General features: G+C 37.6%; 2 protein-coding genes across 4 annotated transcripts; one reads left to right on the forward strand and one right to left on the reverse strand.

Annotated features, from left to right (window-relative positions):
- Positions 1 to 2193: 2193 nt before the first annotated feature.
- On the reverse strand, positions 2194 to 10226 carry Rin (ras GTPase-activating protein-binding protein 2). Of its 2 annotated transcripts, none has more exons than XM_083036650.1 (9): positions 10129 to 10226; positions 8151 to 8346; positions 7799 to 7979; positions 7051 to 7416; positions 6387 to 6815; positions 6118 to 6313; positions 5660 to 5922; positions 5413 to 5569; positions 2194 to 5332 (listed from the first exon to the last, which is right to left on the reverse strand). In XM_083036650.1, exons 2-9 carry the CDS (start codon positions 8246 to 8248, stop codon positions 5187 to 5189), a joined length of 1836 nt encoding a protein of 611 aa, XP_082892776.1. In that variant the 5' UTR covers positions 8249 to 8346; positions 10129 to 10226; the 3' UTR covers positions 2194 to 5186. The 2 variants fall into 2 exon arrangements, with proteins under 2 accessions (XP_082892776.1, XP_082892775.1); XM_083036649.1 differs by having other exon boundaries at positions 9886 to 10225.
- A 413-nt stretch (positions 10227 to 10639) lies between these two features.
- On the forward strand, positions 10640 to 15109 carry Usp1 (ubiquitin specific protease 1). Of its 2 annotated transcripts, none has more exons than XM_083036648.1 (7): positions 10640 to 10947; positions 11200 to 11379; positions 11482 to 11717; positions 12232 to 12461; positions 12535 to 13049; positions 13131 to 13323; positions 13683 to 15109. In XM_083036648.1, exons 2-7 carry the CDS (start codon positions 11211 to 11213, stop codon positions 14266 to 14268), a joined length of 1929 nt encoding a protein of 642 aa, XP_082892774.1. In that variant the 5' UTR covers positions 10640 to 10947; positions 11200 to 11210; the 3' UTR covers positions 14269 to 15109. The 2 variants fall into 2 exon arrangements, with proteins under 2 accessions (XP_082892774.1, XP_082892773.1); XM_083036647.1 differs by having other exon boundaries at positions 10641 to 10937.
- Positions 15110 to 15224: the final 115 nt, after the last annotated feature.

The raw sequence follows: 15224 nt of genomic DNA on the forward strand, positions 1-15224 counted from the left end.
AGGGTTGCTTTAATTTCTAATCAGAAATTTCGTGACGCTCTAAAAATTGGCGTGAACTTATTAATAATCGAATCAAAATTGGATTTAATCATGCCTAGATTTAAAAAAATTATTGTTTTAATGGAAATTAGAAATTCACGTCTTGATATTAAGAAATTTGTTATGCTAATCGGCAGTAAAAATATTTTAAAATCTTGCTTGCATTATATCTAATTCCATTAATATATACATAATGACGATAAGATTTAATTTATGTATAAACATGATTATAAATTTCGCATCTATACTATATATATGTATATACATTATCTAGATGTACATTTTATGACGAGTCCATAATGTGCTTAGCAATTTCGGCAAAATCAATTACGGTCACCGGAAATGTGACTTATTTATGCACGAAACCAACTAACAAAATTCGTACTAAAATCAAAGATGAGCATGTTGCGATAAATAAAGAGATGCTATAATAAGGGTTGTAGTAAGGTATAGGTATATGTATTATATACTAAATGCAAAAAGTTACAATACATCTGTTTGTTCTTTTTCATTTTTTTTTCCCCTTTAACATTATCTTTTTTTTCTTTTTCTTCTTTATCGCAGTAACGTTGTTTTCAATTTGTTGGTATACACACAAATTGGCCTGGCAGACCGAAATAAAAATGTATGCTACAAAAATTCATAACTTATTAACCGCCATCTTCTAATTATTATTATTACATTATTATAATTATTTGTATAATTTTTCTGCATATTCTTTCCTTCGTTTTCATTATTATATATATATATATATTTATCTTTATTATTAATTATTATATAATATAGTTACTTAAAAACGAAAACATTCACACCAAAAATTTGCAGAGCTCCTCTTTCAAGTATGTAAAGCGATAATCTCGCGTGAACTACGGTTTTTGAACACGTTGTACTTGAACACACGGATATGCATATGGACAAGGATGTAATATATGGAATCAAACGGTGTGAGACTGAATGTGTAGAACATTTTATAGTAAGTGGCAGGCGAAAATTTCGGAAGTCATATAATCTGCAATTACAAATATTAAATAACTACTATATTATCCAGCGATTATATCGTCAGCGTAAAATATTTTTTTTTTTCTCTCTCTCCCTCATTATCTTTTTTCTTTGAATACGTAAATTGCGCAATTGTTTGACTGAAGTACTAGATATATATTTATATAAACCGGCCTCTTAAATTGGAATAAAAATGATCATGGAGATATCGTCTATTTCCCGTGACGTTTAATGTACAAGTGGATATATAATTAGAGACAATTTTTTTTCTTATTCATACAAATATTCCTTTAAATATGCTCTACATATGTATACAAAGTCAAAGAGCAACTGGCATTTTATTATTTGAACTTTCTCCTTCTAGGCGCGTATATCGGCATCATCTCTTGCATATGGTAAAGGAAAAATATTTTACCACTGCAGTATTATACGTGGATTTCGTTTAAATCAACGAATATTGAATAAATTTACTTTTGCAAAAATTTTGCATTAATCAAGCACGTTCCGCATTTAATATCAGCACGCCAGTTTCGTGTTTATTCTGTTTTGATGTTAATTGTATTTCCTTGGGAATTTGGCACAGAAAACATGCATATATCATTTTAATTTCCTTTTTAATTTGCATTTGTATCTATCGCTCATAAAATATGAATAAAAGAAAAGTAAGATTCTTAACTATTCGCGAATGTCCATGATTTCCAAGGAATTACAGATGTTAACTTCAGTCAAAATGTTAAACGAGTTTATAGCGAGATAATATAGCGATAAAAACGTGTTCTATTTAGTACGTGTTTTATATGGTAAGAAGATGTCATGTGTAAATGTTATAAATATCTTATTTTTATTTTCGAAGATGTATAAACTACGGAATAGAATGATCTCGAAAGGATTCTTAATATTTTAATTAAATTCACATTTTTATGACATTTGAAATAAAAATTAATATTTTATGTGTTATGCTATAATCTTAATTCTTGTAAGAATTTTATATAGGTATTATTAATCGCTAATCACACGATAAACGTTTACCATATCTTTAAAACACGATCAAAATCATAAAACACACGCCATATATTTTATTTTCTGCCGCAAGGAAGAGAGAAGTGATAAAGTGCTTCACATCCTGTATATTTTTGTTTCAGATTTAATGATAAATTTTTCTTCTTTTTTTATAACAATACTAAAGTGCCAATTACGTGATAACTATATCGACAAAAATCCGGAAATACGTTTCCGCGTATACTAAACTAACTTAGAAAGGATTTGATAAATTTAATTTTCATTATGTTTTCTATATACGTAGTGTTTAATATCTATAACGAAATATAGATATAAGTTTAAAATTGAAACGCGTTACATTATCCAACGAGGACGCATATCCAAAAAAAGGATGCTTAGCGGCAAATTTTGTTCTTTCTTTTTTTTTTGTTTTCGCTAATTATCGAAAATAGTAAACCGCAGAAGCGCAGCCACGCGAAACCAATATCTTTATCCGTCTCTGGATCAGAGTGGCCGCATCATCGTCATCGTCTTCGCCGTCCCGGGGCTCTATTAAAAACGAGACATCAATATCGCGCGTAAGTAATACTACATGATGAATATTATTCACTAGAGGTTGCATGTTAAAAAAATGTAACATTAAACGGGTTAAGGATGGGGTCCCGGGCGGGCGCGCCGAGGAGTCGCGGGAACGCGGTCATCATGTCCCAGACACGCAGAGGTATCGCAACGCATTTTCTTTATATTTTCGATTACAAACTACTGCGGTTGTGGAATCGCGTTCGTTCATGATCAACGTTAAAAATCTCTACAATAATCTCGACGAAATGCAAGCTGGACAAACTTTCTTTCGCTCTCTCACATACACATCACACACACAAAATACTCGTTTTCTCTCTCTCTTTCTCTCGCGACATGCTTTTTGTCGACATCATAAATTTAGTTATTGATTGCAACGCTCTATTCCTCATCTTCCGACGCGTCGATCATTTACAATTTACATTGTTGTCGTATCGCCATATCACCTCGATTTTCTCACGACTTTGATTCTTTGACATTTTCGACACTGAAAATTATACAATAGTTTCGCAGAGGTGAGTGAGATGAGGCAGATAGGCCAGAATAGACGCATTACCCAGTCACTAATAATTGCAGAATTCTTTTCGCACACTACTTAAACTGTTGCTGACTAGAATTCTTGTTTTGCTATATTCTAAATAATTTAGTGCATATGAATGTATTGCGTTGAGAAATATGAATAGATTATATTATCTAAAGAGAAATTAGAAAACATGTATTCCAAGAAAAATGCTGCTCGTACAATTTTGTATGTATTCTAATTGAATCATGGCACTTTTGCATAACAAATCGTTATTTATAACAAGAGCAGCACGATGTATGACGATTTTACATATTGAATTTATATGAATATGTGTGTCGGTAGTATTCCTGACTTGTATATAGATTCAATATTGTATAAAATTTCTCATATATTCTGTGTAATTTTCTCTAAAAATTCACAGAAGGATAAAGTCTTCTTTTAGATATTTATTAAGTAAAAGTTTTATAATTCAATTAAACGAATACACAATTGTACAAACAGCATTTTTCTTGGAATATGATATATTCTAATTGTTATTCATGACAAACTTGCGAAAGACTTTAATAAATGGCTGAGAAAAAAAACTATTACGCGTAAAAACTACATATAGTTTTTCTTTGTCGAGTATATTTTTTGCTGGTTGCAGTTTCCGTTTAATGTTCGGCGCGTCGCGAATTCTGCGATCATTAGAAAACTTGACCTTGGCCGAAATACTACCTCGTGATCGTAAATTTAGCGATACGTCAGATCATGCGCGTGCGCGATTCTTATTAATTTTATACCTAAACAAAAGTAATAATAATAATAATATGTGTGTATAGGAAAGGGAGGTAGATGCTAGAATAGAAAGATTCTATAAAATGGGTTTGTAGCGTAGAAAGATATTGGGAAAAATAATGGTTTTTAGAAGAAAACTGAGAAAAGAAGAGGGAGGGAAGAGATCAGGAAAAAGGTAGGCTCGCGAATAAAAAGTTCTGGACTGCAACAAGACGAGGCCAGAGTTGCGGAAAAACGGCGAGACCAGTTGCTGCAGTCTAGAAGTATCGTCCTCTTTACGATCGATACCGGTCGATCGATGATCGGCAACAAGAATAGAAAAAAGAACGTGTAGGAAAAAAGAAATTAAGCTTTTCTTTTTCCTTTTTTTTGCCGCGTGCAACCGGGATACAACTTTAGGATTTTGTGTAGTTGTTACACCGGAATTCGTTCCGCGCTATCAATACAGATTCTTCACCTGCGACAACGGGACGGTTTCGTCGACTCAAAAGCGTACAAGACTATACAGCGACATTCCGTTGCCATTTTTTTCGATGCAATCTTTGATCGCCCCGTAGTTACATGGTGTGTGCAATGAACTTTGCTTCGCTGTCATCTCGTCTTGCAATTCGGTGAGTAGAAGGAAACGCGCGAAGTGACAAATGCCACGCAATATTCTAAAACCTCACAAAAAGAGAGTTTCGACACAATTTCCCGATTTCAGATCACGTCCCGTCGCCTCTTCCTGTTCATTTAAATTTCCCACACTCCGATAACGTTCTCCATTAAGCTTCCTTTGGACTTGTCGCACGGCTGCACGTGTGTGTCTACATTTACGTTCCGTTTGTATGCTTGGCGTCGTAAAGTCCTCCGGGATTGCCCGATTGTCGATGTACGAAGGACGAACTCGAACCGATGATCATCGGCTCTTTTAAACTTACAACACGTACCACTGAGCTCGAGGTCTCGCGCGAGAAAAAACGTAATCCTCGTCCGAGATTTCGACGAAGTCGTGTCTTCTGATGTTCGAGATCGTGTTTCGTACGACTTCTTTTTGAGCTACGTCATCTAGTATCGGCTGTTGTTGTTGTTGCTTGTCGAACATTGTTGCAAGCGACATTTAAGCGTATGAGGGTGGCGCCGGTGATATAAGGTCGTGCGGCATACGAAATAGTCTTGGATTTCATTTCTCGAAATGAAGATGGCATATGCATGATGGTACTGGTGTGACTTTTACTCAATAGAGAGGAAATTAGGAGGTTGTTGCGACTGTTCCGTACTGTGGCCGGTATTAGCGACGGTTCTGGTAACCGGGATTGCTTGGATTGCCCGGTTGCCGCATGCCACCGCCGCCCCTGCTGCCATCGCCGCTCCGTGAAAATCCTCCACGACCACCCCGCGGATGTTGTCCGCCTCTCATTACGCCTCCAGGTCCACCTGATATTAAATCAATATCGGATCAGTAAACTGAAAGTTTTATTAATTTCAATAAATTGGAAAATTAATCTAGAAATTACCTGGTCCACGTTGTTGTTGTTGCTGCTGTTGGCCCATGGAACGCATACCGCCATCGCCGGAGTTCAATCTTCCGCCACTGCCGTCCATCATTCTAGGCCTCACCTTCTTTTCTTCCACATTCAACTTTTGTCCACTCTCGTCGGGATAATAAATAGGCTGAAACAACAATGGAAGTTTCATTTTTATTAAATTTTCTTAATTATTTGTCTAAAGCATTGTCGATATTTATCTAAAAGACAAACGTACCAGAGAGTTCAACACCTTTGTCACAACTTGTTGATCTTCGAACGTAATAAATCCATAATTAGGCACTCGCGCAGTGTTGTTTCCGCCTTGAGGGCCTTTGCATCTGTCGTTTGATTTACTGTGCACGCGCAGTTCAGCAACTCTACCATAACGCTCGAATACTTGGCGCAAATCATTCTCGGAAGCGTTGTGTGGTAAATTACCCAAGAAAAGTTGATGAGCATCACTGTATTGTCCCGGTCTTGTGCCACGACGTTCTCCATCTAAAAAATATTATCATACACAACAATATAAAATAAATATACTTCCCAAGAAAAAAAGATAAAAAAATAATTAATATAAAAAAATGTACATATATGTAGATCTTATTTTCATAAAACAAGATTTACATCCTTTAAGTAATCATTTTTTAAGTTGTCAATATCTATTTCATCTTTTATATTTATTGCATTTTTTACCTCTTTGTACTAGTCCTGTTCTCAGACCACGTTGCTGCTGGGGATGTTGTTGCTGTGGCGGCGCTTGATTTCCGCCCACTCGATGCACCTGTTGTTGAGCCGCGGATACGTTGTTGGGAACAGACATAGAAGTCGGTACGTTATTTGCAGGATGCAAAGGCGATCGGTCATCCAAACGTAAATTCGTCATAGGTGGCTACAAAGAAAGATTTATTATTCATCGTATTCTTCAGAAATCACGATGTCACATTGAGACGATTGTTACTTACCGGAGACATGGACAGTTTAGGAGCTTGAGGGCTAGTAACACTGGTGGTACTTGGGAAAGACTTTACTAAATTAGCATAAGTCTTGGGTCCACTATTGTTGACAGTAGTACTCGAAACTTGATGCTCGGGCTCGGCCTCTTGCGCGGACGCAGTAAACGATTCTGCCTCAGGCTGGTCATTCCTTTCCTCCGTCTGAGTCTGCGGTTCATTTTCAACCTGTTGTTGTTGCTGCTGCTGTTGTTGTTCGCCATTACTCAACTCTGCTTCTTGCACAAATTGGGACTGCGCGGTTGGTTCCGTTATATACGGATGCTGCTGGGCTGGAGGTGGCGGCGGCGGTTGTTGTTGCTGCTGTGGAGGCTGCTGATTGATCACCTCTTCGTGCACCGTTCCATTCAGAACTTGCTGCATTACCGGATGAACCTGACCCTGATCAATAAATGTTTGCAAATAGAACTATAATCAATGATAAATTGTAAAAATTAGACAGTGTGCAAATTCAATTTATATTCAAACTATACATTTATCTTTTTTAACAATGTAGAATTTCTATATTTTATTTTTGCCTTTCCCCTTATTTATGCATATAATTTACTGCACCCTCAAATAGTTTTTAATTTTTGTATAATAATTACATTAATATAATAATGTTTTATATACTAACATGTGGCTGTGGTGCCGCAGCGTAATACATCGGTTGTTGTTGCTGAAGGGGAGGCTGTTGCGCCGGAATGAGAGGCGGTTGAGCTTGCTGCTCGGCCGCTTGAGTCGGAGCTGTCAATTGTTGCGCCTGACTCTGGTGTTCATCTTCTTCAGGTTCGGATCGACCGATTTCCTCAACCTCTCTCTCGCCGCTTTCACCGCCGTCCCCTCCGCTCACATCAGCCTCATCCTCCTCGGGGAATATCAAGTCTTGGTAGCGGAAGATATCGTTGTGCACATAGTAGGTTTTAGGTGCTTGCACCGCCAACACGAAGGTTTGCGTGAACCGACGCATTGGTTGTCCAGCGTTGGACAATTCTCCGGATACCTATGAAATAAATATATAGTAATAATCACATAATAATGAATACATATATATATATATATATATATATATATAAACATATAATGAAATAAATATATAGAAATAATCGCATTAAGATATTCTTGAAATTACAAATACTAAAAATTAAATATTTTATCATACAAAAATGTTATTTTAAATAAATTGAAGCAAATTATCATGTCTATATAAAGCAGAGTGATGATGAATCTCTAATGTTAGATGGGAACGTAAAAATGATACATTCAATACATTGTATGTACATATTTAAACATTGTATTTATTTCTCTTCATAAGAGAAATAAAATATTATCTTGTGTAATTCTTTTATACTCGATCTAATTTATGTAAAGTTGACATAGTTTACCTGAACAACAACTCCATTCTCGAGAGTAAGCTGAGAATCCACTTGACTTATTTTTGCATGACAATCACGAAAGTTCAGTTGTTGAATTTTCTGGTGTATCTGTTTTTGACCGATCGCCGGAATACACTCTCGATTGGAATCCAAACCTCCATGCACAAAGGAAGAATGCTGATTGTAGAACCTAATTCATAAAATTCATAAAAAGTTTAGTTGCGCAGTTGAAATATTCATTAAATTAAAAAAAAAAAAGAAATTAGGTTTGAATAAAATTCAAACTTTTATGTTGCTCTAATTGTGATAAGAAATCTTTAACAAAGATAAAACTGAAAAAAATTATAGATAACTCAAATACCTATGAAGATGGGCAGGAGCTTGATTCAGCAAAGTATAATATTGTCGGACAAACTCACGACCTACACTTTGTGGAGAAGGAGATGCCTCCATGACCATTTTCTTACTTTCTATCTCTCTCTTTTAAAGTGATATTTTGCTGGAAACAGCAAGTTAAATGTTTAGTTGTAAAATCTTAAAATTATTAAGGCAGATATCTGAAACAAAAGAAAACATATTTATTAGAATATCATAATATATCAAAAATCTAAAAAATTATTAGAATTGTGCGCAGAACATATCGATAGAATTTATATATTTTAATATAGTGCACAGAGGTTCTTTATAGCAACATAATCTAATAAAATTCATAAGACATTAATATATATTAAAAATTATATTTATTATTATCAATTATACAATACAAATTACAATATAAAGTTGAGCAGTAATGTTATTATAATTGAGTTATAATATCTGAATATAATTTTATCGCATATTGTTAGCAATATACAATTAATATAAAAAAATCAACTTATTATTGATTATACATATACAAATTATAAAATTTCAGAAAATATATATTGCTCACACAAAATTTCTTCAGCATTATTATTCATATATGACACATATGCAAATATAAAATTATATATAACAATATATATATATAAAAACAAGTGTGCATCAATTTCAATTATTTTTCTCGAAAAAATATATAAATTTTATTACTTATTATTATATAAAATATATAAATACGTGTTAACTACATATATTACTCATTATTAAAATATATTATTCATTAATATTTCATTATTCGATGCCAGTCGGATTTTAGACATAGATTGATTTGATTAAACTACTTATTATATAATAAATAATGTATTTTATCATAATAAAAAAATATTCCAGCAATTTTAAAGGTCACATAAATCGGAAATCGTCAAATTTAAGATATACATGCATCTCTCTTTCGAGTATAAAATTCTCTGCTAATATCCTAGGCTATCTAAATGATCGCGCGTGCAAGAGCTTATCCAAAATCATGTTTCATCATTTATTACAGCGTTCAAATAATCGGAGCGATATGGCATGCGGCAAACACAAAGGGACAGGCGACGCGCGTAGAGGTAGAGGATGGCAAAATTTTCGCATGCCATCTCTTCTCTCCTCCCCCACTCTCTTAATCTCTCTCCCTCTACCTGGCGATTCCGACCACGCTGAGCTACAACGTACATATTCCGTAGCACGTGTCTCTCTTTCTCTTTCTCTTCGCTCTCTCGCCCCCCGAAGAATTTATCTATCTAGAAAATTCGCTTCGTTTGCATCCGCGACGCGGAAGAGAAAAAGAAAGAAAAAAAAGCTGAGGCGGACGGCCGAGATCGGTTCCATCTCGCGGATGCGAGAATGCGCGGTCGCGCCCGGTCGCTCGCGCAAGCATGGCGATGTCTCGGGAAACATGGGCCGCGACACGACAACGCGAGCGAGAATAATCGGACGGCCGAGATGAGCGAGTCGTCGACGACAGACGACACCCCCACGAGAGCGATTTCTCTCGCTCGTCCCGTCCGAAATCGGAGCCACACGACATTCGACAACGTGGTCCCTCCAGTGTTCCTCTCGACGGGGGTCGGCTACGGAGAGCGAGCGCCACGAGAGCGAGAGCGAGCGCGATCGCTTCTTCTCGTGGGGCAGGAGGGCGAGAGCCCGATGAACATGCGAGATGGACGAGATTATGATGGCGAAATTATAGCCTTTACCTGACTTGGACAAAAAACGCTCTCGCGTTTGCAGCACTCTCTTCTGGCACCTCGCCGGTTGTGGGTGCTTTTGTCGCGCGGGAAGCCGACGAACACGAACGCAGTAAACGAGGGTTCGCGAGGGTGGGACGCCTCACGCGCGAGCAAACTCCGAGAACGCAGAGTCCACGGTCGTGATATCAATTATAAAAACAGTTCGCAGCGTCCTATGTATTATCGTATATGTGCGCGAGTTTATCTTACTTCTCTTGTGTACTGATCGTAGCGGCACTGTGTCAGCAAATGCAGATGCAGCACGCAAGACAGGAGGAATCAGCAACATACGAGAGGCGTCGTTGTGACTCAGATGGGAAAATATCTACCAGTATCGTGCCGGAAGTGTACTCCCTGGTGGCGGAAACGCAAACTACCTATTTTTTATCCTACAACTTTTCCAGCGCATTTCTCTTCCACCCTTTCGTTCCTGTCATTTTTTTTACGCACCGCTGACTTGTAAAATTTATGAATGTAATTATCTCTTTACAAAAGAATACGTCTCGCCCTCGTCTATAAAATTTGAGAAATCAAAGATCCTCGCATCTATATAATCTTAAGTCAATGGTACGCAGGCGCAAACGTCGACCACGTGACGTCTAGTTGACAAGCTAGTGCTTAGGGCGATATTACATGTGGACAAGTTTGACAGATACGCTGATTGGCTGGAGGATAGGGAATTTTTAAGATTCCGAAAGAATTCTAAATAGTTGTTCTCGCGTCCACTAGGGGCGCTGATAGGCGTCCGTCCGTTGGTGATCCTTTCGTGCGTGAGTTTCCCTGAAGAGCTGTTAATTTCTGAATCCCATGTTGTGTCGCGTAAAATCGTAGTAAGTCGGAGCAAGAGGTACAAGTTGACCAGGTGTGATCCGTCAAAAGGAAAGCTGATAGAAATGTAGCTTGCCACGAGTCGAACGAGCTCTTTCGTGGCTTTCTAACGTTAAGGAAACTAGTTCGATTTGATAACGTTATAATAAAGGAGCCCGCCTTCGTTCCATGACTTCCCCACTCGATCATACGTGAGTAAATGTATGCAGCATTCAGTGTGTTATTTTCCGCGACACGATTTAACACTCGATTTAGTTTGGAACGTAAACGAATCTCGCGGGGAGAATCGACGCGTGAAAAAAAATCGACATTAACCAGGATTTCCGACGTACGCGAGTATGCGAATTGGACGGAGGGAAATTCCGCGCAACGAGAAACGTCTGTTTCTTGCGCTCCGTTTATCAATGCACTGTTGCATTACACAACTTATGATGATCTCGATTGATATTTTAGGTTAACAGAAGATGACAGTATTAGAAACAGGGGAAGAAGCAGATAAACGCTCGGTTCCTCCCAGAAAGAAGTTCTGCCTGTCTCTGTCGGGTCGCGGACGTACAATTCCCATCGTCGTCTCGCAGCCCCCTCATACATCTACAAGAGGGGGCCTTCTGGATACATCAGACTATTCACTCAGTATGCGTTTTTCTTTTTAGTAACACATTTCATTGACAATAGATATATAATTCCAATGAAACAGTGACATCTTAATTACATAATACCATTCTGTTTGTAAAGGTACAAGCAAAATGTTGAATGGCTACCGAAATCAGCTGAGCAATCACCAAGACGGAAGTTACGATGTTTCCGGTGGTACAGAAGGATTTAGGATAGCCACCTTGTGTAATCTAGGAAATACCTGCTTCCTCAATAGTGTATTATATACTTTACGGTTTGCACCTTCCTTCTTGCACAATTTACATCACTTAGCCACTGATTTATCTAATCTAAATGATAAGCAACTTCAAACAAAAGTAAGTACTAGACAAATAGATTGCATGTAAAGAAAGGATTTTATATATATATATATATATATATATATATATATATATATATATATATAATTTTGCTATATAATATTGTATGGATGAATTATGATTGCTTGCAGCACTCATATTCACATTTGTGACACTCAAAAAGAAACTTTTTATATTAACTTTTAATATTAACAAAGCACAATAACTTTAATACGATAACGACAATTATAATTTCTCTGAGAAAAATTCTATCACTCAATTGCAAAACATTTCTTGTGAAGTGCTATGAATTGTGTTAAACTTATAATCAACTGTTCTTTTTATCGATTTGTTGTCTCAAAGAATTTATTAAATGATATTTGCATATGATATAATTTTAATTTTATAATTGTTTCGTTATTTTTATTGTATTGCTGAATATATATCAGTATGGATGTAACAATATTATATATTATACTATATATTATATATTATACTAACATCTCAAGCTGTTAATTTTTTTTCTTTACAGGCCAAATCTTCTTCATTAGGTAGAACAGGTGTATCATTAACATCGAGCAGTAGTCGTAGCTTGAGCAGTAAAGATCTATTGACATTGGCCGGACCAACAGTGGAAGCCAATAAACCGCATATTCAAATAGCCACTGAAAAATTACATGAACTCTTCATGGCATTGCGAGCATCGGAGGCAAGAGAGAATAATGAGCCGTACCAACCGGATGCCTTTTTACAAGCTCTTAGGTATATAGATTGTTATTGTAAAAATAATTTGTTCCACATTGTTTTATTCACATTGTTTTATTGATTTTTATAGAGAGGTAAATCCGATATTCGAAGGAAATCAACAGCAGGATGCTCACGAGCTTTTGGTCTGCTTACTTGATAACATCAGAGAAACTTTCCAACTATTGGTCAGACACAGAGAAAGCCAATTTGGTCAAAGCAACGGTGGCTTTCCCGACTTCACTACGGATCACTCGACGACGGATGTGCAATCGGAGAGTAGCGGTTCCGGGAAGAGGAGTATTCGCAAAAGAAAAAAGAAGAAGTTTCCGAGTAGGGGAAGCTCAGTCTGTCTTGTACAGCCAAACACGAATGGTGTCGCGACAGTCGCGAGACCGTATGAAAACGGCCACGCGGAATTCGTCGAGAGTAACGGCGAGATAGGGACGCGCAAGCCAGAGAGCAAAAAGTGCTTCATCTCGGAGGACTTCGAGGGGATCAGCTTATTGCGCACGACGTGTCTTGAGTGCGAACATGTGACAGAACGTAAGGAAACGTTTTGCGACATATGCGTACCCATCGACATTGATCGTTCGAACGAGAAAGGTGTGTATTTAATCGATTAATTTTGAGATCTATTTGTAAAAATACGCGATATAAAGAGACATTTTATATCCTTCTTCGTAGACGACGACGGTCGATCGGTAGATAGCAGCGAAGTGTACAAACGCGCCGTAGTAACTAGCGAATTGCTTTGGGGGACGGAGAAATATTGGTGCGCACGTTGTCTACGATATAACGAAGCTCGCAGAGCCGTATGTTTTCCCTTGTTGCCGAGACTTCTCATCTTGCAGTTGAAGAGATTTTCCACCGCCGCTGGGTAAGTTTAGTTTACGATTGTTTGATTAGAACTATTAAGGCTAGAAGCAACAGGTTACATAAAAGTTATGTAATTAATATCGCGAAATTATACAGTTAAAACTTTCTTGAAAAATACGGGAAATAATTGTTTGTAATATTCTTGAAACTCATTTGATTGTAATTATAAAAATTACAATCTTTAAATTTTTATTGAAATAATCCAGAAAAACTGGCTTAACTTATTCTTTAAAAATTTAACTACATTTTTGACTCTCTACATTTAGATTATAATGACGAAAAATTTTCTTCGATATCCCGTATTGCGATTATAATTATAAATATACGTATTGCGATTACAATTAAAATATACGTGTGCAGTTCAATGGAGAAGATCAATAATCACATGCCAACGCCGCTTACCTTGCAATGCTTTTGCGAGGAGTGCAGCAACGATCAGACCCGCGGGACAACAGATGGTGGTGGCGGAACAGAGTCGCGGCATGTATACAAATTGTACTCAGTCATAATGCACCAGGGTGCAACGATGACCGCCGGCCATTACGTCGCTTACGCACGTTTGCCGGATGACTCCGCGTATGCGGAGTACTTCCATTGCGATCGTGATAACAAGCGGCAGAACTCGGGCCAGGGCAGCGTTATGAGTGTGAACTCGTCGTCGTCGTCGTCCTCCTCTTCCTCTGACAAAGCATCGGGCATACTCAAATACTTCAGGAGCAAACCCAGCGCGAGCGAGAACAAGGAACAACTGGTGAATAGAATCGGGTGTCGCAGCGTGGATTGCTGCGGGATCAGGCGCAACAAGCAAGTTGTCAGTCCTTGGCTGGAGTGTGATGACGAGGCGGTGCATGTGATCCCGCTGCGAGAGCTCGAGGACAAACTGGCGCCCAATCCGCGAAACTCCGCCACTCCCTATCTCCTGTTTTACGTAAGGTCGACGACATAAATAGGCGTACTTTGTCTTCCTGAACCGGAAGTGTACATCAAAATGTCTCTGTTTGGAATTCCAAGCGAAGCAGCAGCGAGCAGTACGGTGACAAAATGGGCCTCGTTCTTCCCAACATTGTTTCTCCTTTCCTCTCTTCGCCTTCTCTAACGACTGTGTTGTGATGTATCGCACATTCCAGACCTGAATTATTCTTCCTGTGTATGTGTCGCATCAGGCGCTTTAGATGCGTGAGCGTGTATAATTTCGTAGGGTATAAAATTGATAAAATTGTTCGCCAAACATATTACGTTAGATTTTCAGCAATCGGATGATGTACAAAGAATCGATATGTACCCAGTAAGCAAAATGTGCGCGAATGTCAGCAAATTGGCAATAGATTTATTCAAAGTTGCTGGTAAATTGAGATTAGTTATATCTAATTAGGCTTGTGACCTGCCTAAGGCAGAGCCTGCTCATAGAAGTTGACCGCAGATTGGCGATGGAAACCGAGCAGAATCTGCTAACAAACTTATAACTTGACGTCATATTTTATTTAAACGGTTAAAAGTTGCAGATCCCATTCGGGTTTTATCACCAATTCGTCATCTTAATCGGCAATAATAGATATTGTTCTTTGTAGTGTTTTTCCTGTAAATTTCTTTTTACTGACAACAAAATTTGTCAGGTAAGATTTGCTCTCGATAGACTTGGCTATTTGGGTACATGAAATATCGTCAACATAACGAAATATGAGCGCGTGTTCGCGTGTAGACTATTTTAGCCTTAGTTGGGACGTGGAACGTTTTATTATTGAGTTAATTTTAATTGTAAAAGAATAAAAAAAATTATGTATTCTTGACATATACTTTTGCTTGTCTTCGGGCCATATCGTAAGTCGTAAGATGGAAGCACCTGAACCAACCCACTCATCGCCGCGCATGATAGACGTCATTACGACGTAGCTTGAATATTTT

The sequence above is a fragment of the Prenolepis imparis genome, unplaced genomic scaffold, assembly GCF_030444845.1.
Source record: "Prenolepis imparis isolate NDT839.2.m4 unplaced genomic scaffold, iyPreImpa1.0 SCAF_4, whole genome shotgun sequence".
Lineage (NCBI taxonomy): Eukaryota > Metazoa > Arthropoda > Insecta > Hymenoptera > Formicidae > Prenolepis > Prenolepis imparis.